This window comes from Rhincodon typus, chromosome 9 (genome assembly GCF_021869965.1).
Source record: "Rhincodon typus isolate 14 chromosome 9, sRhiTyp1.1, whole genome shotgun sequence".
NCBI lineage: Eukaryota > Metazoa > Chordata > Chondrichthyes > Orectolobiformes > Rhincodontidae > Rhincodon > Rhincodon typus.
Window position 1 is genome coordinate 25,672,529 of NC_063340.1, and position 26,120 is coordinate 25,698,648.

At 37.8% G+C, this 26,120-nt stretch overlaps 1 protein-coding gene across 2 annotated transcripts in view; it reads left to right on the forward strand.

Annotated features, from left to right (window-relative positions):
- Positions 1-26,120, forward strand: part of LOC109929779 (cell cycle control protein 50A-like) — a 32,511-nt gene that overhangs the window by 1,609 nt on the left and 4,782 nt on the right. For both annotated transcript variants that reach the window (XM_048600644.1, XM_020529353.2), the window contains exons 2-6: positions 5,511-5,624; positions 12,287-12,394; positions 20,461-20,548; positions 23,345-23,485; positions 25,770-25,979. In XM_048600644.1, the coding sequence (XP_048456601.1) occupies positions 5,511-5,624; positions 12,287-12,394; positions 20,461-20,548; positions 23,345-23,485; positions 25,770-25,979 (661 nt within the window). The remainder of the gene's footprint in view (positions 1-5,510; positions 5,625-12,286; positions 12,395-20,460; positions 20,549-23,344; positions 23,486-25,769; positions 25,980-26,120) is intronic.

Genomic DNA, 26,120 nt, shown 5'->3' on the forward strand with positions numbered 1-26,120 from the left:
TGGACTGGTTTTGGGATGCGGTGGGGGGAGGGGAGATTTTGAAACTTGTGAAATCCACATTGATACCATTGGGCTGCAGGGTTCCCAAGCGGAATATGAGTTGCTGTTCCTGCAACCTTCGGGTGGCATCGTTGTGGTTCCTGCAACCTTCGGGTGGCACCGATAGTACCTCTTTGCAGGAGGTGCAGTTATTCTTTCACCAAATATATCAACAGAGTCAAAATGCCAATGTTTGGAATTAAACTACTTAAAACTGTCTATGTGCGAACATGGTCCAGAAGTACATATTTTTGTTAGGGCTCTGACTATTTTATTTGTTTAAAACTATAGAATGTGAAAGTCTAGTTGGAAACTGTTTTCTTCTAGGTTGAAAAGACAGGTTTGGATCCAGTGAGCGCAATATTATTTGATGAATGTACAGTCTCTTTGCCAATAAAATTTTACTGTCTGTTATTGGGAAAAATAACAGCATGTTATCTATGAACCTTGTTCCATGATGGTCACTGTTTAGGATTCCTGTTTTGAAGCGATATTCTAACTACTCCTTTCTTCAATTTATTTGTGTGGTGGCATTCTCTTTCGGGTTAGATTGTGTAGACGCTTGATATGAACTGTTAGCTTCATCTGTTGAAACAACATTGATGTCAAATGATTAAAATAATACATCTTTGCAAAAACATCAAATCTAGTGAATTTTCTTGATTAACATCAAAAATAACTTTTGAGTAATAAACTGCATTAAATAATTGTCCCTGCTATTTGCCACACTTGACAAATCCACCATTTCATTGTTTCTTTCCATGCCAATCCCTATCCTACTGTCTAAACCCTCCTGTGCTATCTCCAACTATTTGTTGCCAACCATATTCATTCCACCAATCTCATCCATTCCTCACAACACAATCTCTTCAGCCAGGATAACTTTGTTACTGGGCTCTGCTTTCCTTCTGCTGTTTTTGAGCTCCCCACCTTTGGTGTCACCAACTGTTGGTAGCCACATGCGTGTCATGAGGTCTAGTTCTCTGCTTTGCTAATGTGCCTTTGTGTGTGCCAGTTACTGCCCAGCAAATAGACCTACCGAGAAGTGCACCCTTCAGCTGCTGAATCATAATCATATACATTGACAAAAACTGAGTTTAACTGCAGATTTTGATATGAAAAAAATGATCTACTTTATATTAGACTAAGTATTTACCAAGTATCAAAGTGTATATCTCATTCTGCACGTAAATTCATTTTGCAGATAAACTTTGTGTGTTCAGTGCCAAACTGACTATCAGAGTGCCATCAGTTCTTGAAACTCTGTCCTATAACTTTAATCATGAAGTGCATGGATTCATGATGCTATGAGAATTAACTCATTTCTGTCAGGCCGTTATGGAAAAATAGTTTCCACCTAGCAGCTCCTTTTTCTCCCTCTCCTACAGAGAAGAAATTTTAGTTACTTGGGCTGTAATTGAGCAAGGACCAGATATGACACTGGCAAATTCCAGCAAATATGTTGCCTTGTTATCATAAACCTTTTGCCCCAAGTACAATATGGTGCATGAAAAAGGAAGGGAATTTGAAAAATAAACATTGAGGTAAAAATTATTGGATTTCGGCCTGATGCAATTTTTTTCAGGTTCAATGATTCTGAATAACTGTAAAATAATCCCATTAAGATGTATGGTTTGCAAGCCAGGGCCTGTCTTTTTAGCCCTTGAAAGCTGAATGCAAGATCTCTCTCAAAAGTACTGGGCAGGAATCTTCAGTTTAAGTTGTCCTTGTTAACTCTGAATAGTATCTTATATCACTTATTTTATTTTGAGGCATCATTGAAAAATAACAATGTCTGGTAATTATATTAAAACTGGCTAGAATGAGTTTGATAGCAAACCTTTCATCTGTCTGAAGGACAAGAGAAATTCCTGTCCTCTTGTTCACTTTTAGCTCTAGTGTTCAATATTAACATCAGACCAGTGGTGGTGATAAATCTCCTCAAATTTCAGACATAAATGCTGTAATTTGACATGCACAATGTTTTCATTTTCCTTCCTTTGCCCCGTTTATCTTGTTTCAATTAGCCTTTAAAAAAGGGTATTTATTTCTGTTTCTGCTCTCATCATGTATTTTGACAGGAGGAACACCTCTTTTGAAGTAATTGTGAAAAGCTAGTAGAAAACAGTTGTTTTATTTCTTTGTTTTTTCTTTACAAATATAATTTCTTCTTTCTTCATCCTGGACCTGTTTGTCTTTAGTTTTTGCCATTTATGTGGATTTTCAATGTAGGATCAAAGCTTCCCATTGGATGTTGGTAGATGTTGCTAAAGACTTCCGTCCTGTTTAATTTGTCTTGAAAACACGTCTTTTTATGGGATTTGAAACAAAGGGAAAAATGATGCTAGATGAAGAACAGCAGATGTTTTTGGGCTATGATTCCATCGTGGAAGTGACAGAACTCCAAGCAATATGATGGTTGTTAAACTTTGACTTATTTCTGATATCAAACAGGAAGAGTCCCTGGAACCAGACAAGTAAATGTGTTGGTAGCAAACAAAAAAGTTTTCCTTGGATGAGTAAGTTTCACATCATATTGTGGGTTAATAGAAACGATGTTGGGTATGAGTGCACCATATTCCCACTGCCTAGATGATTGGTTATTCACAAATGTTTGTTTCCAAAATTGAACCTAAAACCACACTGTTCTCAAGTTTAAGTTGTGATTTGATCTGATTATCACTTTAAAAATAGACAGTAACCACAATCCTAAAACCACTAATGATGACTATATGGTAGAAAATGTGACAGTTAGGGAGATGGAATACAGGCCTACTGAATACATTATTTGGAGAAATGACATCAGATACTATTTAGAAGAGTTGATGTGTTTGTATAGAGTGGGCAGGGATTACAAAACCATAATTGAAGGGCTTAGGTGATTCTCAGAGCAGTTTATAGTTGGTTGCCTTTAGAGTAACAACCAAGACTAGAGTTAATCACTAGGAAATGCAGAGAAGCTTAAAATATCTGATGACTAAATCCAACTGGGTGTTTAATAAGTGCTGTATGTTCTAAATGATGAAATGTTCTGTTTATTTAAGGTGTGCCTCAGTTCAGTTGTGTGCCATTCTTCTTAGTGTTGTGTGTAAACTGTAAAGCATGTTAGTTCTGTTAGCTGTTCTAACATATTCTTATGGAAAGTATTACTTTTTCTCCAACTTCTAATGACAAATGTTTAGATGTTAAAGAGAATTGGTTTTAGAAACTTATTTGCTGCTACTCTTCAAACCAGAATGGAAAGTTAAGCATTTCCATATGAATTTATCATATGGAATTGCAGCTGTTCAGATGCACATGACAGAGTGCACCTACACTTCACTGTCACTATAAAGAAAAAACAAACTCTATATATTTCACAGTTTATTTCACTTGTAACATTAAAAGATTATGCATTCTTGGAAGCGACCTCACTGCTTTCAATTAAGTAATTACATTCTTGCCAACTTTTACATACCCTAGTCACTAACATTCATGCTTTTGTTTTTTAAAAAAAATGACACTTTTGTTCAGAAGTATAGTTTATTCTGTACTCTAATTATATTTGCTCCCCTTTAGCATTATTATGGTAAAAGTGAAATTGCCATTGTCCTATTAGATCATAGGGCTGACTTGCTTGCTTTTGAATGCATATTGGACACTTCATTGAGCACCTGCATATGGTGGACATTTCATATCTGTCAGGATGAATTTTATAAGTCTTGTCCCCTCTCTTTTTCCTGTATCATCTAAATTTTATTAAATAGCAACTTCATACTGTTTGCCAACAGTTGGCTTGATACGCATTTTGGAAATATTCAGGAAATTGATTGATTAAATATTGGAGCACCATTGTATAGTCTACATACAAGCAAAACAAACAGGTTAATTGTTCTTTCTTCTTACTGCTGTTTGTGCAATGTTGCTGTCATATAACTGCTTCTGTCTTTGCATAAGTAACAATGCTTTTGTGAATTGTTTTGAGAAATCTGACATAAGGTAATTCATTAAATCAGCTTTTTCTGTGCTGTGTAGAGCTCAAATTTGTATTTTTTTATTTACATAGATTTTGTACTTAATTTGTCATACCCTTGTGAAAGGTAAATAAATCTCTAATTGTACAGCATTTTACAAAGGTACACCTTGAAATAATTGGAAGGCAAGTATTTATGTCAGATAAGATTTTTTAAGAGTATTTTTAACTTTTCTAAATGCTGGAGATTTGGAGATTTGAATTTGTGAATAGATATTGTGACCCTTGGAAATGGGCATACATCGATGTCTCTGAGTAAACTGATCTACACATACTGTGATACTCTGCAGATCATCATTACTTAATGGCCAAAAATTGCGCTGTTGATCAGTTTTTCACCTTGCAATTCAATGAACGCTAAGGACAATTTGAGGCTGCCTTGTGGAAAAACAAATTTTCTACAGATGGATTTTGTTTAGTATTTTCTATTGTTTGAATGGCAAACTCCATAAATAGTTAGAAATTCTAATGTTTCAAAATCGGAACTTATTTTGCTTAGTCAGGTGGCATTGCTGACCCTTAAACTTTCAAAATTCCAAGATACTTACAATCTTTGCACACTAGGTTAAAATATTCTAATGGAAGAACCCAACACAACATTGCATCAAGTCCTGAACCATTTATATGGGCCACAACTTTGTCAACATCAGTTCTTTTGTTTTGGATTGTAATTATAGGTGAAATAATATTTGTGTGAGCTATTTTTGATTCAAAGTGTGAACACTATTATGTAATTGGAAGGTAAGTGTGCACTGTTGTATACTAATTGTTGAATATTAATATGTTCAATAAATTAGTTTTATGCACTGTGGTAGTTAAGAATACAGCTAAAATTCACCATATTAGTTTAAAGCATGTTATCAACGTAAGCCTTGAACAGTTTTGAGATTCTTGATCTTCTAGGATACAATTCTTTTTTTGTTGTGTGTTTTGGTTGCTCCATTCTTTGTCTGAGATTATGGAGAGCTAGTTGTCTCTCCATCAATTAAGAAACAGTCTCATAAATGATATGTAAGGGTGATGTAGATTGTATTTGAGGGAATCTTTCTCGAGGAGAATCTCCTGGTCTGGGCTCAGCAGTTCACCCACAGATGCAATAGGGAGGAACTGAGGAGTGAGACCTGCCTTTGTGATCAGTAGACTGGGCATGCACTTTGAGGTGGGTCTGGCTGTGTAAATGATAAATAACAGTTAATATTTAATTATATTTTATGTTTAATGCACAGCATGGATATTCTGACTTGCACAACAAAAATGTGCAGCATAGAAAAATAATGGAGGCTGTTATCTTAGAAATGTCTGTCAATTTCTTTATTTACTGATTCTTTTGACTTCTGTGTAAACTTTGAAGGCTTTGTTCTGTTGATATTGTGTGGTTGATTTTAGAACTGTCACTTCATTCTGTATATGATGTTTTAGGAATTGCGCTATATTTTTTAAAACATTTTTTTTCCCCCAGATTGATTATACGGGCATTGAACCAAATTCTCCCTGTAATAGCTGTGCTATGAATGGTACGTGGAATACTACGTGTACATGTGAAGTTCCTTTCCAGCTGGATCAGCCATTTGAGGTATGAATTAATTACCTAAATATAATTAGATATAAAAACATAGCTGCTACATTTAGGACCCTTACCTGCTATGGTTAGGTTGTTGTGAGACAAACAGCTGTTGCACCTCTCAACTGATATGTTCTCTGATGTGATGTGAATGCACATGGTGGTTAAAACAAAGGGGGCATTGTATTTTCATGTTTTTATGGTAGGTTGTGCTGCTTGACGTGCTGTTGTTGCTCTTGACAATGGTGCCTGCTGCCTATCCAATGAGGGCTACCTAATCCATACATGCCAGATTTACAATGGCTGCTAGCATCTAGCCTCCTGACAGTATAAGGGGTAAAAAGATTCTCTTTAGGGTGAAGCTGGCTGAAAGATGATATGCCTGGAGATGAAAGCACAGAATTAAATAAAATTATGTGATGGATTTGGTAATCTGCTGTCTGAAGCAGACAGCTTTACATTGCTGTACGGTACTGAATATGATTTAGCAGTTTAGTGGAATGTCTAGGGGTTGGCCTGTTATTGGGGGCTGGGGTTCTTTTCATTTGGTTCCAGCTATACCTGCAAGTCATTGTACTTTAAGATAGTCATGGTTGGAGCATACAATGGAAACTCATCAATACCCTGCAATAAGGTCCAATGCATCACCTTGTTAAGTCCCAGCAGCAGTCTGTTTTCCCAGACTGCATCAAAGTTATCAGGGCTTGGGTCTCTTGGTTGCACCTCTGGAGTGGCAGGGCAATGCATGGAAGGGAGAGGTAAGTCTTTGCATGTTATTTCGACAAATGTGCACTTTGTTAGTATTGGCTTTGAAGAGTTTTAAATGTAAGAGGGGAGAATTTTACATTTTTAAGTTAAGTTTAGGAACATTGGAACAACATATTAGAGATGTGGTCTCACCAATACTGTATGAAGTTATAATCTCCTTATTTAAGGAAGGATGTAAGTGCTTTGGTGGATCGGAGGAGGTTTACAGCATTTGATTCCTGGAATGAGTGAGTTGTCTATTAGCAATGTTCCCTGAAATTATTTTTGTTGCTGTGTGGACCTGCATGGAGGTCGTGCATAGTGACAAGGTCTGGAATTGAAAGCCAGTGTATTGGTCTCCCTGTTGGCATGTGTGGAACCACCAAGTGGCCACTCAGCCATGCAGCTTAGAGGCTATATTGCTGATGAAAATAGATTGGACAGGCTGAGTTCATTTCTGCAGGAGTTTATAAGGGTGAGAGTTGACTTGGTTGAAATGTACAAAATCACATCTGGCCTTGACAAGTTGAACGTGAAAGGGTTGTTTGTTTTTGTGTCAGTCCAGAACTGGGGATTGTTATAAAATTCAGGATTGCCCTTTCGTGACAAAAGAGGACTTTTTTTTTTTTTGCTGAGGTTTGTAGGGCTTTGGAACACTGTCTCAGAAGGTTGTGTCATTAAATAGTTTTAAGGCAGGAGACAGATTTCTGTTAGGCAAGGGAATGGAAGACTCAATGGGAACGTGGATTATAGAAACCTAGAAACTTAGGAACATTTGGCCCTTTTGAGTCTGCTATGCTGTTCCACATGATCACGAGTATGGGTCTGGATGGGATGCTCTTGAGGGTTGGTGTGGACTTATTGGGCCAAAGGGCCTGTTTCCACACTGTAGGGATTCTATGATCTATGATCTTCTATGATCTATCTTTGCATCCTCCTGAAAAGTCACCTTCCCACTCAGCTTTGTGTCATCTGGAGATATTATCTTTAGTTCTCTCACCTAAATCATGAATATATATTGTAAACAGCTGGGAATCAAGCACTGATCTTTGTGGTACCCCACTGGCTACCACTTAGAAAATGACCTGTTTTAGTTTCCTGTCTGCAAGTAAGTTTTCTATCCATGTCAGTACACTGACCCCAGTCCTATATGCTTCAATTTAACATGCAAATCTCTTACGTTGGAACTTATCAAACAACTTCTGAAAGTCCAAGTAAACCACATCCACATGTTCTCCCAATCAATTCTACTAGTTAATCCTTGAAAAATTCCAATAGATTCATCAGGCGTGATTTCGTTTTCGTAAATCCATGCTGGCTCAGTCCAGTCCTTTTACTGTTTTCCATGTTATTAAATCTTATTAGAATGGACTCCCAGCATTTTCCCTACTCCCGATATCAGGCTAACCGGTCTATAATTCTGTTTTCTGTCTATCTCCATTTTGAAATAGTGGGGTTACAATAGCTACCCTCCAAACCATTTGGAACTATTCCAGAGTGTATAAAATCTTGAAAGATGATCACCAATGCATCCGCTATTTCTCGGGCCAATTTCTATAAGTCCTCTAGAATGTAGATTGTTAGGCCTTGGGGATTTGTTGGCTTTTAATCCCATCAATTTCTCCAACACCATTTCTCTATTAATACTGATTTCCCTCAATTCCTCTCTCATTATACCATGCATTACCCAACATTTTTGAGATGTTATTTGTGTCCTCCTTTGTGACAAAATCAGAATATATTTAATTGGTCTGTCAACTCTTTCTTCCCCATTATAACGTCCCTGTTTCTGTTTGTAAAGGACCTACATTTGACTTCACTACTGGTTTTTCTCTTCACATATCTACAATAGTTTTATAATCAGTTTGTAAACTCCCTGCAAGCTTACTCTTGTACCTTTTCTCCCCCTCTCTCTTAGTCCATTCCTTGGTCCTCCTTTGCTAAAATCTAAACTGATCCTCAAGTTTGCTGGCCTTTTTGGCCAATTTGTATGGCCCTTCCTTTGATCAAATAGTTAATGTTAGCCATAGCCAGGCCACCCCTCTTCTTTTACCTTTGTGTCAGGCAGGAATGACTAATCGTTGCAGACCCTTCATTCACTCTTTAAATGTTTACCATTGTCTATTCACCATTATCCCTTTAAACAGCTCTGTCCAATTTATCATAGCTGGCTTGCATGTCATTCCATCGTAGTTTCCTTGCTTTAGATCAGGACCTTAGTTTCAGAATCAAATGTGTCGCTCTCCATCTTAATGAAGAATTCTATATATTATGGTCATTCTTCCCAAGGGTCCTCGCATAGCTAGATTGCCAGTTATTCCTTTCTCACTACATAATATCCAGTCTAGAACGGCCTGTCCTCTACTTGGTTCCTTAATATTTTGATCCAGAAAACTATCCTATACACACTGCAGGAATGTCTCCTCTGTGGCATTGTAACTGATTTGGTTTGCCCAATCTATATGCAGATTAAAGTTACCACTGTATCTTTTATTGTTTTTGGCTCTAATTGCATGTTTAATGCCTTCCATAAAATTACCACTACAGTTTGGTGATCCATATACATAAAGAACCGCCATTATTGTTTTCTTCCCGTTGGTGTTCCTCAGCTCTATCCTTGCAGATTCTACATAATAGCTTTCCTCACTATTGCGTTTAATGTCCTCTTTAATCAGTAATAACACCACTCCTCCTTTTCCTCTTTTGTCTGTTCTTTCTAAATACTGAATACCCCTGGATACTCAGTTCCCATCCCTCATTACCTTGCAGCCACTGTCTCCATAATTCCAATTATAATGTATTTGTTTATATCTATTTGAAATGAAAATAACTGAGCCATGATCTCATTGAATGGTAGAGTAGGCTCAAGTGGCTGAATGTTGTACTTCTGCTCCCAATTTGTAAGTTTGTCACAGGAACGAAACATTTTAGTGTCTCAAGTCTGTTTTCCCATTCAGTGAGATTGCTGTTTTCATAACACTGAATTTTTTTTGCTAATTTTATAACTGATTTTAATAGATTGTTGTTTGCAGAACAGAATTGCAAACTTGAATTTTTTGCATGAATAAATGTTTCATAATTTCAATCCTGAGAGGTTTGGTATAATTTATGCTTTATTTCCAGTCTACTGTTTTGTTCTCCTTTTAATATCTTGAAACTTGGGATAAATTCTCAATTTCCTAATTGCCAGGGATTAAAACCTTAGTTTGCTTAATCTCTCCTTGCAGCTTAATCCTTGGTATCCAGATATCGTTGTAGTAAGTCGAGGCTGCACATGCCATGACGTCCAGGATTCAGGTTGTGTCTAATTATGATTTTGTACAGCTAAAACATGACTTCTGCCTCATGTATTCTTTCCCCGTACATATAAAGCAGCGCATCAGTATTTGGTTATTTTCTATACAATTTCATGAAATTTAAAAGGTTAATGTGTCTGGAACCCAATCCTTCTTGGACGTCTCACTCTTTACAAAATGCCCCTTTTGCCTATATTGAAATCCACTTGTTACGATTTTGCATGTTCAATTAATCTATATCTCTCTAATTTTAGCTTCCATATCCATACCTTACAATGTTGAATCTTTGTATCTTTGGAAAATTTGGATGTGTAGCCATCAGTTCCATCATCTAAATTATCAATGAATTGAATGGATAGAACATGGAACGTAGAAAGAGATCACTCATCATATTCTGCCAGTTGGAGTATCTACTCATTACTGTGTGCTTTGTTTCTTGCAAATATTTCAATTTGTTAACCAGGTAATAATTTGCCCTCTGTTCAAAGAGCTCGAACTTTAGCTGACCATCTCTTTAAAATTAAAGATTTGCTGGACAAAACCTACATTGTACAAATCCTTGCTACTTTTCTCTTAAAAATGTCAACTAATCAAAGTGTTGAGTATTTGTTTATTAAAATTTGTCCAAAGGACTTGAGCATGAAAATGTGGTAGATAACTGCCTATCCTTAATTACAGACTGTTATAACTTTATCAAAGCTTCAGTGAACTGGTCTGGAACTGATTTTCAACTGTCACCTTTTTAAAATAGTGAAGTACCATGGAAGCACCAGTCTCCAATTAAAACAACAGTTGTCTAACAATGAGAACCTTGTCGATGCCACAGCAATAAAATTCCAAAGTTCTGTTTAGTCCTGAGTGTTTGTCTGTCTTCGTTGCCATTAATTTATCAATTATTGTTGTTTTGCTTATATTATTGAGTCCCTGTCCTTGATTCAGTAATAGTTCCAATGTGAATAATGGATAATTAAGTAAGTGTTTCTTCCTGCATCATTTCTGTCCCTCAAATATAACACGCAGCAGTAGAGTGGATTAAAAATTTTAGTTGTGAAAAATCTTTAGCTTTATGTATTATTTTATTTTTGTTGCACAGAAATTTAATTGGCTTTCCTCATTTTTTAGCATGCTGGTAAAGACAGTTTTAGAATATTTGCAAGGCTGTTTTGAGTGGGCAATTTGCCTTCGTGGTTACATAATCATGTTCAACATCTTTGGTTAAAGATTTGGTTGAGAGAGTTCATTTGCTTTTAGTTGAAATAAAGATTGAATGGATTTAATATAGATGTTAGACTCTTAACTTGGATTCTAAACACAGACTACAGATCATTGGTCAAATTTTAAATGAAAGTAGCTATTAGAGGTTTGAGGGTTTTAAACACTCGACTTCCTTTGGCTGGTGGGAAAGGAAGTGTTTGTGGATGATTGCCTGTGTTGAATTTTGGTTAATTGTGCAGTAGAAGATCAGGATTATTCATGCCCTTCAAAATAATTTTGTGGTAGTTCACAATTTTGGCAGCAGAGAGCAAGATTATGAAGTCTGTTGAATGCTGGATCTGGGGCCTGGTGCTGTACTGTTTAAATTATGGTTACGTTTTCTTCCTTCTGATTGATGAGAATGACAGGTGTAGGAGACAGTGATGCGCTTTGCTTCTTAGAACAAAGATACCGTGAAAGAATGCTGAAGTAGGTTATTAGTATGATGCAATATTGCTTATTTATACTTTGCAATAGTCAGGATCTTTTGTTTTCATTGAAAATATTTATGCAGCAGTTTGCACAAGATGACATTAGAAACAGTAGTATGAAAAAAATAGTTTGAACTAGTTTATTGAAACTTTTCAGTGATAAACATGTCTATACTCTAGACCCATGAGCATTCAGGAATAACATAAAATTAACATTTATTTTTAAAGAGACGATGTAATGATTGTTGAGGTTCATTAACACATTGTGACATCTTTAAAGTCTTGTCTGTTAGGATCAGAAGCGCCGACGTGATTTTAATGACCTACAAGGTAGTGGAAATCAGATGCTCTTTTTTTTGTTGTTGCAGTAACTTTTAAAATTAAACAGTATGAGACAGCAATAGGAAGTGGCTCTATGCAATAAATCCAGTGGAGTAATCAAGCCAATTCTGTTTCTGTCTTGTAGGGCTCCCATTATGCCATGCGGTGCTCTTGATGGCATTAGATGTTCATAGCCAGATAGGAACATTAAGTCTGACTGGAAATTGTACATGCTGGAAACATGACATTATACAACTTGCTGTGTCAAAATTATAACAATTTTTTTTAAAAATTGTTATATCTGGCAAAAGGGACAAGGGTCTCCACAGAATTGTTTTTAAACCTAACTCAGTTACTGAAAAGTAGGAGGAGAGGCAATAATATTAGTCTTGGAAGTGTCCCAGGTGAAGCTCAACCATCTTTTCATTGTAAGTTATTTTGTTGGTCACCGCAAAAACTTCTTATACTATACCTATATACTAAATAAAGATGGATTGTGTTCACCTTGATGGTGATTGTGTTAGCAAGCTTGTACAATGTCTTACAGAAACTTTCCTAAAAATGCAAGTAGCTTTCTGTTCAAAATTTCTAATTGAACCTTGTTTAAACTTAATATATTTTGCAGGGAAACGTTTTCATGTATTATGGATTATCAAATTTCTATCAGAACCACAGGCGATATGTCAAATCAAGAGATGACAGTCAGCTTAATGGTGATAAGGCTTCTTTAAAAGTAAGTGGAAGTTCTTTTGGAATAATAATTTTAGCAGCTGAGTGTTGAGAATGCAACTTTGTTTTAACCAGCACTTATAAACTGGCGCTCTTGATAAACAGGCAAAATTATATGCTTCAAATACTGTGAGATTTGCTGTATTGTCCAATGATCATAGCTTTTAAAATTTATTTACCTCTGTTGTTCAGTCAAATAGCTACATGGAATATAAACAGTTAATTCACTTTTGAGTTAATTTCTCCTCAAATACCACAATATACCGCAATGTCAGAGTAGTCAGGTGAGGATGCAAGTGAGAAGGCTCACTGCTGGTAAGTTTTATTTAAGGCAAGTTGCATCATTTTTAAGTGATTTATGCTGTAAATAAAGTATAACAGTGACGTGTATACCCACTGTATTACATTTATATTACTTAGTGTGTGTTTTTACATTGTTTGCGGGGACCTCTTGATTATTTAGAATAATTGATCAATCAGCACATGCCTGGTCCCATAGCTGCTGGATAATTTAACTGTGCAGTCAATTTCATTCTCTAAGTAGCACAGTATTAAAAGCTGCAATAATGGCTCTGCTAGCATTCTAGCAAGGAACGGAACAGGGCAGTTAAGTATCTGTTTTCTCTAAAACTCTTTCCACTTCCCTTAATTTTTTTTGTTTCCTATTAGATTTATTAAATAAAGCTGCATAGAGAATACATACGTTTATTCGTTTTGACATACAAATTTCAAGTGGTGTGTTATTGGGCTGTATGTTGGGACCCCTGTTGTTTGTTTCATACATTTCAAGTTTGGATTTGAACATGGGTGGTGGGAGCAAAATTTGGAAGTTTGCAGATGACACAAGAATTGACCACGTAGTGTGCAATGTAGTGGATACTTGTAAGCTCCAAAATGATGTGGATGGGTTGGTGGTGTGAGCAGGAAAGTGGAATTCTAATTAAGTGTGAGATAATACATTAAGGGAGATCAAACACTTAAAAAGGAATGCACAATAAAAGGGAATATTCTGAAAGGGGTACATGATATGAGCGATTGGAATTTGGTTGTGAACGTCGGAAGTATGGTTAGTAAATTTGCAGACGGCACTAAAATTGGAGGTGGAGTGGACAGTGACGAAGGCTACCTCAGAGTACAATGGGATGGGCCAATGGGCTGAGGAGTGGCAGGTGAAGTTTAGATAAATGTGAGGTGCTGCATTTCGGGGGCCATTGAGCTGGGAACCTGTGTGTGTGTCTGTCCCTGGATGAAATGAGGGAGGTAGCAGACATGGAAACAATAGCTTGATGTTTGGTAGGGTTGTGGTTCAGGGGAGATAGGAGAAGATGTCAGAGAGCTGATGCTCAGCCTCCACAAGGTAGATGTCAGTACAGCAGACAACAACAGCACCACCCTATTGGCAGGCTTGATTAGAGTCAGGGTTGGATCCGAGAACACGTGGAAAAGTAACTTCAGAGGGCGATAGGTTAGAATGGGTGAGGGGAGCAGAGAAATTGAGGTGACTAATGTCATGTCGACAGCTCTCAATGGACAGGTCAACTGCAGGTAAGAGACCAGAGGGAGGGGTCAGATGGAGGGAGAGTGTTGAAGGTGGGTAAAAAAATTCTGTGGGTTGGGAGCGGACTCCAGCCCAAAGAAATAGGCACGGGGCCAAGACATTGGAAGAAGAGTTTGATGTCATGTTTTGCTTGAAATTCATTGAGGTGGGGGTGTAAAGGGATAAAACCACTTCCTTTGCTGTGTACAAATCCTTCAGCATCACAGTAGAAGGTAAGAAAGTATGGTAAATACAGGATGAGCGGTGAAGGTTAGAGGAAGGGTGAAGCCAGAGGGAAGGGGAGAGGAGGAAGATTCCGAAGGGGCGTAGATACCTCATAGAGATACCTGTGATCGCGGGTGAATTCAAAACAAAAAGGATGAAATTTCAGTTGGAATCCATGTGCAATCAGTCTGAGTTGGAGGGAGTCACTAAAGGATGAGTTGTGGCTATGAAAGTGAGTTTTGGCAAATACCATGTCAGACACTAGGAGGGAAAATGAAAATAATGATGGTGAACAAGAAGGAAGGCTCAAACAGAAATCCTGTCAGAGAGCAGAGCTGAACCTTTTCAAGATGGCTGTACCTGGAGGAGATGTGGCAATGTATTCTTAACACCAGAACAAAAAGAATTGTGGGTGCTGGAGGTCTGAAACAAAACCAGGAAGTTCTGGCAACGTTTGCAAAAAGGAAAAACAGTTAACATTTCAAGAGTTTTTTTAATCACTTTATCATCTGGTCTTATGATCTTTAAAATCTTTGTGCATATGGGACCACCAGGGACTGTGGTCTCTCTGCATATCTACACATCAAAATTCTGCTGTTCATAATATTCATATTCCAAGTTATTACATCAAAAGTGCATTGCTTCTTACTTGAACCCTGTATACCATGCTTCTTTCCATTTCATCATCGTATCTGTACTATCCTGATGTCTAATAATGATTCCCATCATAATTTATCACTTTGTATCATCTTCACCTTTTACAGATCCCTATGCTGCCGAGATCATTTATAAAACTTCTGCATAATAATTGACCCAAAATTGTTCTTTGGGAACAATCTACCACCAAGTCTGAAAAACATCCACCTGCCACCAATGTTTTCTTCTTGTCACCAAGCCGATTTTAAATTTATACTGACGTTCTTCCCGTAATTCCATAGATTTCCAAATACTGAATAAAAACCTGTGTGGTCCTTCCAGAAGTTAATGCATCCATTAAGTGTTCTAGAGACAGTAGGAACTGCACATGCTGGAGAATCTGAGATAACAAGGTGTAAAGCTAGATGAACACAGCAGGCCAACAGCATCAGAGGAGCAGGAACGCTGACTTTTCGGGCCTAGACCCCTCTTCAAAAATGATTTCTGAAGAGGGGTCTAGGCCCGAAAAGTCAGCGTTCCTGCTCCTCTGATGCTGTTGGCCTGCTGTGTTCATCTAGCTCTACACCTTGTTATCTAATTAAGTGTTATCTTGATTGACCTTCTCTTATAAAATTCAACTGGACTAGTCATTTGCAATTTTCCTTTAACAAATACATGCTGGGTCTCCTTGATCAGGGTGTTTTTTTGAATGAAAGTGTATTTTGTCTCTGAAATGGTTTCAACTTACTTTCCTGCCACTGATATCTTAACTGACTGCCCTGGGGCTTATGTCTCTCTTTCCTTGAATAGTGCTACAGCATCAGCAGCCTTCCAGTCTTTTAGCATTGTTCTGGTATCTATTGAGGACTGAAATATTGTGATCAATGCCTCTGAGTGGTTTTAGCAATCAAGGATAAATTTCTCAGTGGACTAGGTGATTTACCAACTTAAATTGTTCTTTTTAGTTTGTCTTTTCTATTGATTATCATCATGTCCATAACTTTTGTCTCTCTTTTTGTAGTATAGCGTTCACATCATAGAACCAGAATGGTTATACCACAGGAGGAAACTATTTGAATCCTTGCTGTCTCATTGCAGTACTAATTTAGCTAGACTCAATCCTGCCCTTCCCCTACAACCATGCAAATCTATTTCCTTCAAGTGCTTAATCTAATTCCCTTTTGAAAGCCACAATTAAATGTATTCTATTACCCTCTCAGGCTGTATGTTACCAAATCATCACCATTTGCTACACAAAAACTTTTTGCTCATATCTGTTCTTGTTCCTTTGCCAATTTATGCTCCCTTTTTCTTGGCCTTCTACCAGTGGTAATAGTTTTCCTCTATCAACTTCATTTGGGCTCCTTATGAGATGAATACCTCTTTGAAATCACCTGTCAACCATCTGTGTGGAATCTCCGAGCAGCTGTTGGCCATGGCAGCCTGTAGCATTCTGGCTTGTCATCTTGAGGTGGTGGGGGCCCCTGGTGGCAAAATGTCTGTGGGAAAGTTTCTACTGGATTTGGCAAGAAGGGCGTTGCATAGAATCGTCCTAAGCAATACATAGGTTACACAGTTCATGGACTTTCAGACTCCCTGCAATTTTTTGCAGCCTTGTATCTGTGTTTCTGTTTGTTGATTGCATAATATTACAGCCCCAAAAACTTCAGGGGCTTTCCTTCACATTTTGGCTGCACCTCAGTTCCATGCTCCTGATTTTTTTGGTTACCCAGCATGAAAGGGACAGGTCCTTGATCCATTCCTGGGCCTGGCCAAGTTGATCATAAACAGGTCCAGGCAGTGAGTAATTGAGGAGGTAATTCAACCAAACTGCCTGCCTGTCTTTTATGGCTATGAACATGCCTGGGTCTCCCTGGTGAGAAGTATGCAATGTTCATCAGTATGCTCGAGGTCTTCTGCCATTGGTGGGTGGCACTGAGGCTGGAGTGCATCATTAACCTCCCAAAATAGTTCTTCAATTTAAATTTGTTAAGATTTCTTTGAAGTCTTGATTTTTGTTAGTGTTCTTTTAAGTGGCTGTCGGTTAAGTTATTTTAGGACTACAGAAAAGTTTCAGCACACAGCGAGGCCATTTAGCCCATCATCTTTGCACTACTGAATAAACTAGCCACCCATTCTAATTGCAGTTACCAGCACCTGGTCTGTAGACTTGTAGGTTATGGAACTTAAGGTGCAGATCCAAGTTCCTTTTAAATGGCTGGATGTTTTTTCCTTGACTACAGAACTAGGCAGTGAATTCCAGGTACTTAATACCTCTGGGTGAAAATATTTTCCCTCTGGTCCCCTCTGATCCTTCTACCAGTCACCTTAAAATCTCTATCCCATGGTAACTGACCTCTCTAGGGGAATTAGGTCTCCCCTACCTGCTCTAACTAGGGCCCTGATTAGTTTATATACCTTGATTAAGTTGCTTCTCCACCACCTATGTTGGAAAGAAAATACCCATTCTTTCATCATACCTGTAATTTTCAGGCCCTCATAAAGTTCTTGTAAAACTCCTTTGTGCTCTCTCCAGACCAATTATGTCCTTCCTGCAATGTGGTGAACAAAACTACACAACTAAGGCTGTGGCCTAACCACTGTCTTGTATAGATCCAGCACTGCATCCAGGATTTTGAATTCAGTGCCTTGCCCAATGAAAGAAAGCATCTCCAATGCCTCCTTTACCACGTTATCTGTTGTACTGCTTTCAGGGACCTGTGGACGCAAACCCCAAGGTCTCTCGCTTCCTGTGTCCCTCTTAATATCCTCCTCTTTATTATGTATCACTGTGCTTTGTTGCTCCTCCCCAGTGTGTACGCTCATACTTCTCTGGATTGAATTCCAGAGTTTCTGCCAACTTAACCAAACCATTGATATCTTCCTGTAGTTGACAGCCATCCTGCTCACTATCAATTATCAGGCCAATTTTTGTGTTATCTGCAAATTTCCTAATCAAGCTTCCAACATTTAAGTATAAATCATTTAATATAGGTCATAAATGGCAAGAAACCCAATGCTGAGCCCTGTAGGTTTTCCATTTGCAGATACATCTGGTTTCCCGTCATTGAGCCAATTTTGGATCTAGCTTGAAACATTCCCCTATATCCCAAGGGCTTTAATTTTTCTTAAATAGTCTGCCATATGGGACCTTGTCAAATGCATTACTAAAATTTATGCAGACAACATCCACTCCACACTCTTGCTAATCCTCGTTGCTCCCTCAAAAAATTCAAAAATTTAGAAGACATGACTTTCCCTTATCAAAACTATGCTGACTATCACTGGTTAATCCTTGCCTGTCCAAGTAACGGTTAATCCTATCTCACAATATTGATTGCAATAATTTGCCCACCAGAGAGATAAGATTGACTGTCATGTAATTATTTGGCTTATTCCTAATATCCTTTATGAATAACTTATATTTGCAAAGTTTCAATCCTCTGGTACCTCGCCTGTAACAAATGAAGATTGAATCCTCCGAGCATCCGCTATTACCTCTCTGGCTTCTTTTATCCTAGATTACAATTCATCCATCCACCTTCCAAAGGTTAGGGATGATGCAGGCAAAGTACAGCAAATTTTGTTTTAACCTATGCCTGATCAACCTGCACTCTTGATAAACCGGCAAAAAAGTATATACCACAAATACTAACGCGATTTATACCATAAGTAAGGTATAACAATGATGTGTACATCCCTTGCATTATGTTTCTATTACTTTGTGTTTTTACATTGAGTTTAGGATGTGTGTTGATGTTTTCATGTAGATTTTTGGAGGGATGTGGATGTCTTGAAGCTTTGCTTGGTCAGAGTTTACCGCACTTTTATGCGTAGCTCTTGATTATCCGGAATATTTGAGCAACTGGCACACTCCTGGTCCCATAGTTACTGATTAATAGAAAGTTTGCTGTGTATAAGTATTAACCTTTAAAATATCCATAAAACATTCATGCGCACAATTTCTCTTGAGGAAAAGAGAAAAACAAATTCTCTGCTTTCTAAAGTCAAAACACTTTGGTCAAGGATTTTTCTTGAAGGTCAAATGATAAGGTGTAGAATGTTCCAGAGTTCATTGCTCTGATAAAATAAACAAAGAACTTCGGATGTTGCAAGCATGAAACAAAAACAGAAATTACTGGAGAAACCCAGCAGCATCTGTGGTGAGAAAGCAGAGTTAATGTTTCTGGTCTAGTGAAGAAGGGTCACTAAATCTGAAAAAAATTATCAATTTCTGTTTATTAGAAATTTCAGATTTTGTTGCTATGATGGTCTGGCTGGTGTGATCATGTCATTAATCATGCATAGTTGTCTCTGAAGTCTTGCAGAAATTGCCTGCTCAGGAAATTGAGCCTTAATATGCTTATTCAATCACCTGAACTCAACAAGAGAATTTCATTTCTGAACTGAAAGTGATCAGCAAGATAGTTTGTTCTTAGGCTTTCTTCCAACTGGCTTATTCTTACTGGGCTTCTTTCTCCTAGAACCAGATAAAACCAGATAAAACCAGCATCTCTTCAGGCCAGTCACTGTTCAAAATTGGCCTCAGTGAGCGTTTACAGCAAAGCGGTATCAGCAGTCATGTGATTTGCAAGCAGACTTGTTCCAAAAAAACTTACTGCCCACTGTGAACTTTCAGACCACTCAAGGAAATCCGCTTGAAGTATTTCCCCAAAGCTTGGAATAATTCAATTCTCCACAATCCTTCAAAACTTAGCTCTCCAAGCAATGTTAAATATAAAATGTCTTAGTGACACTATCCATTCCGCTCACTGTCAGTCAGCATTGAGCCAGGGAATCATATTCATTTGCCTATTATTTGCTGCCTTACCAAAGGTCGTCTTGGAATCTAGATATATTTATCTACTACATTATCTCTGACTAATCCCATCCTTTTGTACTACCCACCTGCAATTTTTGTCATAGGGTAGGAACAGGACTTTAATATCGTTGTAGATCACTTGCTATTTTGTTTTGTGTACCTTGATATTTTTATCAATCCTCTGTAACTTATCTCAAATCTCTTTGTATTCTCCACATATTATCCCTTTTTGTCCCTGCACTTAACGTTATCTTTGATTTTTCTTTTATGCTTTTATGGTGTTTCAGTAGAATTTAATATTTTTGTGTCTTAAATGGACTTTTTTTTCCAGCGTTCATGTTTCCCATTGCTGTTTTGTACCATTATTTGCCTGTTTTTACTTTCCTAGATTCTGCTGTGTTCCTCCATTGAATTTTCTGTAGTTCATCATTAATTTGTCATCTTTATTGGTCATGCTTGTGTTTTTAGGTTTCCGCTTAAATTGTAGTACATTATGAGCACTGTTGCCTTGCAGTCCCCCATATGTTTACATCTCTCCTATCTACTCTACTTCATATCCATTACTAAATTTAGTGATGAATCTTCTTTGGTTTGGCTTCCTGCAGTCAGTTTATACATTGTAGCAACCCCGTTCCCTGGTCCACTCTTGCAATATTTGTACCCTGAACCTAATTGGTCACAAGAATTTGAATTTATTATAAAATGGAAAAGAAAATGAACCTGACCTACTTCGCTTCAATGTCCATTTACAACAAATTCTGGGTGAGGCTTTTTCAGCATACAAAAATCTTTTGACTTTTCATTACCTATGGTCTTACAATATTAAATCTCTATTCTCTACCTCACTCAGGATCCCAGTAAAGAATGTGAGCCATATCGAATGTCTGATGGATTACCTATTGCCCCTTGTGGAGCTATTGCAAACAGTCTGTTTAATGGTAGGTAACCATACAAGACCTTTCACATATAATCAAATAAAAATTAGATTGTATAGTTTATATACATGTTTTGAGTTAGACAGACCTGTGAATATACATCACTTCTGTGTGTTAGAAAGAATATTACTTTGTAAAAATACTTGTTAGCCTGGTAGCACAGCATACCAAGACAACAAATATTCAGACATATTTAACCTTCATTGGAAGAAGGTCATTTAGAATGAAAGTAGAACATCAGTGAGGCTATATCCCAAATGTGCCATTCACAGGCCTGATACAGAGCAGTGGAGCAAATTGCTGGTATGCACTCTCAAGTTGAGTGTGTTGGACCATCCAGTCAAAATAATACAGAGACTATTTGATTCTTAGTTAAAATATTATGAAGATATTTAGTTACAATGTTTGTTTCAAACCATTATACCATTCAGCTACTCATTTGTTTTAAGAAATAGGCAATGACGTTCAGAATATTGACAATCAAGAAATTGTAAATAATTCAATTACTGTAGTTTTGCTGATGGGCTTAAGAAGAATGACATTCATCTTCTCTTGTCATTAGTTCTTTTCTGTTTGTGTGTCCTTTCAGTCCCATTTCATTGCACGACTTGTCAATGAATCTTGCTAATATTCTTTGTCTTATTTTCAATCAGTCACTCCTGTTCGACATATTCTGTGTCTGTGTTACTGATTTGTATATTTGAAATATTTTTAAGTGGTAAAAGAGGAATACATACTGTTTTTCCAAAACAAAATACTACAGAGACTGAAAATCTGATATAAAATAAGTACTACAAATATTCAGCATGTCAGGCAACTCTTTTGAAGAGCATGGGAAAGTTAATGGGGGGGGCGGTGGTGGCAGCGGCGGTGGTAGATATCCAAACACAATGGGTGGTTTGGGTTGAAGTTTTAAAATCAGACCCTAACTCCAATACTTCCACTTTCACTTGAGATGGAAGGTTAGTCAGATAATTAAACTATTCTAAGGGTTTTCTGAACATCTAGGAACTCGGCAAACAAAGACTGCTGATCCGGGAGGTACAGCACAAATGCTTGTTCATTCACAGCAGGATTCAGTGTGCCTGCCTGAAAAGCCATTGGCAACTGGGAAGCTCCCCGTCTATCACAGAGGCTTCAATGCCATCTGCTATGTCCCCACAAACTTCTGAGTCTCCCACCTCATCTCTCTTACTCTCTATCTCTCTCTGTGCCTTACACCTTACGCCGCCCCTTTGGCTCGCCTTCAAAAACCTCTGAATCCTTTTCTCCCAACACCACCTCCAACCAAGTCTTTGAAATTCCTCACATTTAATGTGACCTACCTTACCCTATGGTCTCTACCAAATGCTTCCCGTCTAAAAACAGCTTGTTAGAAATCCTGACATCTAGATTCCCAGTGCCGTATCCTAACAGTCCCCAACACCCACCACCAAAATGTCAGGTCCATGATCAGAAAAGTTAATTCCTGTTTCCCTCTCCTGAGATGGTGCCTGACCTACTAAATATTTCTAGCATATTTTGTTGTAATTGCATACTATTTTGTGATGGTACAATCCATTTGAATACTCTTGTTCATTATACAAGAAAATAGACAAAAATCCAGGTAAGTGGCCACAGCAAGGATCTGGAATGGGTATAAGAATGTTGGTATAGGATGTAGAGAGACCACCTTGCAGATGCTATAATATGTATAAGTATAGGAGAGCACAAGATCAATACATTGGTGGTTCCTCATATATAATGAGTACCGGGGGGACAATCCAGGCCTGGGAAGGAATACAACAGAGATGTGGAAATAGGTTGGAAAAAGAGCTGAGCTGGAGAACTGGGAGAGATTGGTACAGTATCTTTTAGCTGAGTCCTTAAAATTGGTGGGTTTGGGCAGGGTGGGGGGGAAGAGAAAGAGAATACGAGTTTTGTGGAGTGAATAAAACACTTTTCTTTTTAAATAGGATTAATGGGCTGGAAAGCAAATAGTTCAAAAAAAAAGATTTTATTATATGATTCACTAGGGCCATTGTTCAGATCAGATTGCTCTATGATGGCAAACAGTATATGTGAATCAATAGATAATGCTCCAGTCACACTAGAGTGGATCAGTATCATCAGTTGTGTACGATTTATAGGCTACCAAATTGTTTAATTGTGTAGATCTAATTTGATTTCCTCCTCACTTTTCTTTGTTGAATATTTTGACTATTGTTGAATGATCTAGTCGGTGTGAACGAGTTGGACCGAAGGGTCTGTATGACTCTATGATCTCTGGCATCTTACTATGGTGACCGTTGTTGATTCATGGGACAGACTGCATGGCAAATCTTGCTGAAAGTTTGACAAATGGCATCACCGTGAAGTCCAACTTCCAGCAAGGATCACTTTCAAACATCCATAATTCTTAGCTGACTTTTTTTCTTATTTTGATGTCTAAGGGCAGCAGCAGTGTTCACTCCACAACCCCAGTACCTGCTCATGGTTGAGCAAATAATCTACATAGCCTGATTGATCTTTTCTACAACCTGCATTTAGCCACTGAGTTATTGAGAGCAAGCTTTGTCTTGTCTTTATTCCATATTGTGTGTTTTCAAAATTTCTCATGAAATAAATGTGAATTGGCTTGTGTCGTGTTCTCTATCTCTTCCCCCTCTCTCTCTCCTTTACCCTGCAATGCACCCACACCCAACATGCCTGCCAGGTATTTGAACTGATACACCAGCTGCCTACAGTTACATTAAACTTTGAGAAACATCTGTCAATTTTTTTGAAGTATAATTCTTGTGTCTTTGATTTTTCATTTAGATACTTTAGTACTGTACTACATAGATAACGGCACTCGAACTGAGATTCCATTGATTAAAAAAGGCATTGCGTGGTGGACAGACAAGAATGTCAAGTTCAGAAACCCAACTGGGGATTCCAATTTATCAACCATTTTTAAAGGTAACTCCATTTCAACACTGGGTATATTTTTCAATTTGTATGAAGTTTGTTTTTGTGTAAATTCTACACTGGAAATTATCCCAAGTTAGTTAAAAATGAAAATTGATTGTGTCCCTGTTTTCTTGAATACCTTAAATATATTAATTGCAAAACTATCTTTGAGAACAACTGTATGAGTCACCTATAATTAAGAAATTGTGTAGAGTTGTAACAGTACAGTGGCAAGCATACCTTTTTCCAAGTTTGAATCTGATGGGATATATTTTGGTCTCTGACAGTAAATTAATTGGATTTAATCGAGATTTTATTGGGGTGAATATACTGTGCAAACAGGTCTGCTGAATAGAAAAATTAGCATTAGGTTAGCAAATATGTGAAACAGAAGTACTACACTAATACATTAAGGGATGTTCTTCTGAGTGTGGAAATTGCACCATCTATTGATTTGCTTGAAATGCTGGACTGAGAGTAACATGGATCTTGCAGTTGCTCCTAAGATTGTAAGCTTACTTCTAGATTTCTTATCGTTATTACATATCAGTAGATATGAAAGATTTAGATGAAAATATAGAAGGCATGGTTAGTAAGTTTGTGGATGATACCAAAATTGGTAGTATATTGGACAGTGAAGACGGCTATCTATGATTACAAAGAGATCTTGATCAATCGGGTTGAGAAGTGGCAGGTGGAGTTTAATTTGGATAAATGCAAGGTATTGGATTTTGGTAAAACAAACTTACACAATTAACAGTAGGGACTTGGGTGCTGTTATAGAACAAAGAAACCTAGCAGTTCAGGTAGATAATCCTTTGAAGTTTGCGTCACATGTACACGAGGTGGTTAAGAAAGAATTTTGCACATTTGCCTTCATTGCTCAGACCTTTAAGTATATAAGTTGGGATGTTATATTGAGTTTGTATAGGACGTTGGTGAGGCCTCTTTTGGAGTACTGTGTCCAGTTCTAGTCGCCTGTTACAGAAAGGATATTATGAAGCTGGAGTGGGTTCAGAAGAGATTTACCAGGATGTTGCTGGGAATGGAGGGTTTGAGTTATAAAGAGAGGCTGGATAGACTGGGACTTTCTTCAGTGGAACGTAGGAGGTTAGGGGTGACCTTAGGGATTTATAAAATCATGAGGGGTATAGATAAGGTGAATAGCAAAAGTCTTTTCCCTACGGTTGGGGATTTCGAGATAAAGGGGCATATTTTTAAAGTGAGAAGAAAGATTTAAAAAAGGCATCAGGGACAACTTTTTTTTTTTACAGGGTGGTTCATGTATGGAATGAATTTCCAGAAGAAGTGGTGGATGCGGGTACAATTACAACATTTAAAAGACATTTAGATAAGTACACGCATAAGAAGTGTTTGAAGGGATATGGGCCAAGTGCAAGTAGGTGGGACCAGTTCAGTTTGGAATTATGGTTGGTATGGACTGGTTGGACCGAAGAGTCTGTTCCATGCTGTATGACTCTGTGACCAGTTGTCTAATGCATATTGCAGTAGGGTTGAATGACTGGAGAAATATGGGCTGTCTAGTCTTGAAAGGAATTGAATAAAAGTTGATTTTCTCCTTTAATAAGTCACCGGTAAGGTTGCCATAGTGCTACCGATACGGCTGGCATTTCATTAGAGAGAGAGAGAGAGAGGAAGAGAGATAACTGATGGTTTAACCTGAGGGTCACCATGCCTTGGGTGAGGAGAGAAGTTGAGAAGGAAAATCCTTCATGGTAACCTCAGCCAGTGTGGGAATTAAACCCACAGTCACTGTGCATTGCAAACCAGCTGTTCAGGCAACTGAGCTAACCAATCCCAGAATTAATGAGTAGAGAAGTTCTGGAACACTATTTCTACCCAAGCAATGACAGTAAGGCGAGTTTCATGGGTTCAAGTTGAAACAAATTTCTTTAGTGTGTGACCAACATGAGGACTGAGTTTAAAAACAGAAAACGCTGCAGAAAATGAGCAAGCCTAGCAGCATCCGTGAGAGAATGAAAGAGTTGAAGTTTGAGTCCAGTGTTGTTACTCTTCAGAACTGGCTGGACTTCCTATTAGAATATTAAAATAGATATAGAAATTGTAAAATCAGTTTCAAAATAAAAAAAAGGATTCTGAATAGATAAACTTCAGGTTAAAATCAGAATTTTTTCATCTATAACTATCTCAAAATCTTTGAATTAAAAGAGACAAAAATTTCCAAAAGGTCCTTTTAAAATTCCAAAAAGTTATCTAGTGAAACTGGTTAAGTTCAAGATAATATCAAGCTATATTTTGGGTTACATTACAGGCACCACAAAACCTGTGAACTGGCCAAAGCCAGTGTATGAACTTGATCCAACTGATAAGGACAACAATGGATTCATCAATGAAGATTTCATTGTGTGGATGCGTACTGCAGCTTTACCTACCTTTCGCAAACTGTACCGGCTTATTGAAAAAAAGGATTCGTTGACTGCTACGTTGCAACAGGGAAATTATACATTGCATGTTACATACAGTATCCTTTTTACTGAAGGTGCTAAAAACTAACTAAAGACTCGTCCCTGCCTCCCTAACCTGTTCTTCCTCCCACCTATCCCCTCCTCCCACCCCAAGCCGCACCTCCATCTCCTACCGACCAACCTCATCCCGCCCCCTT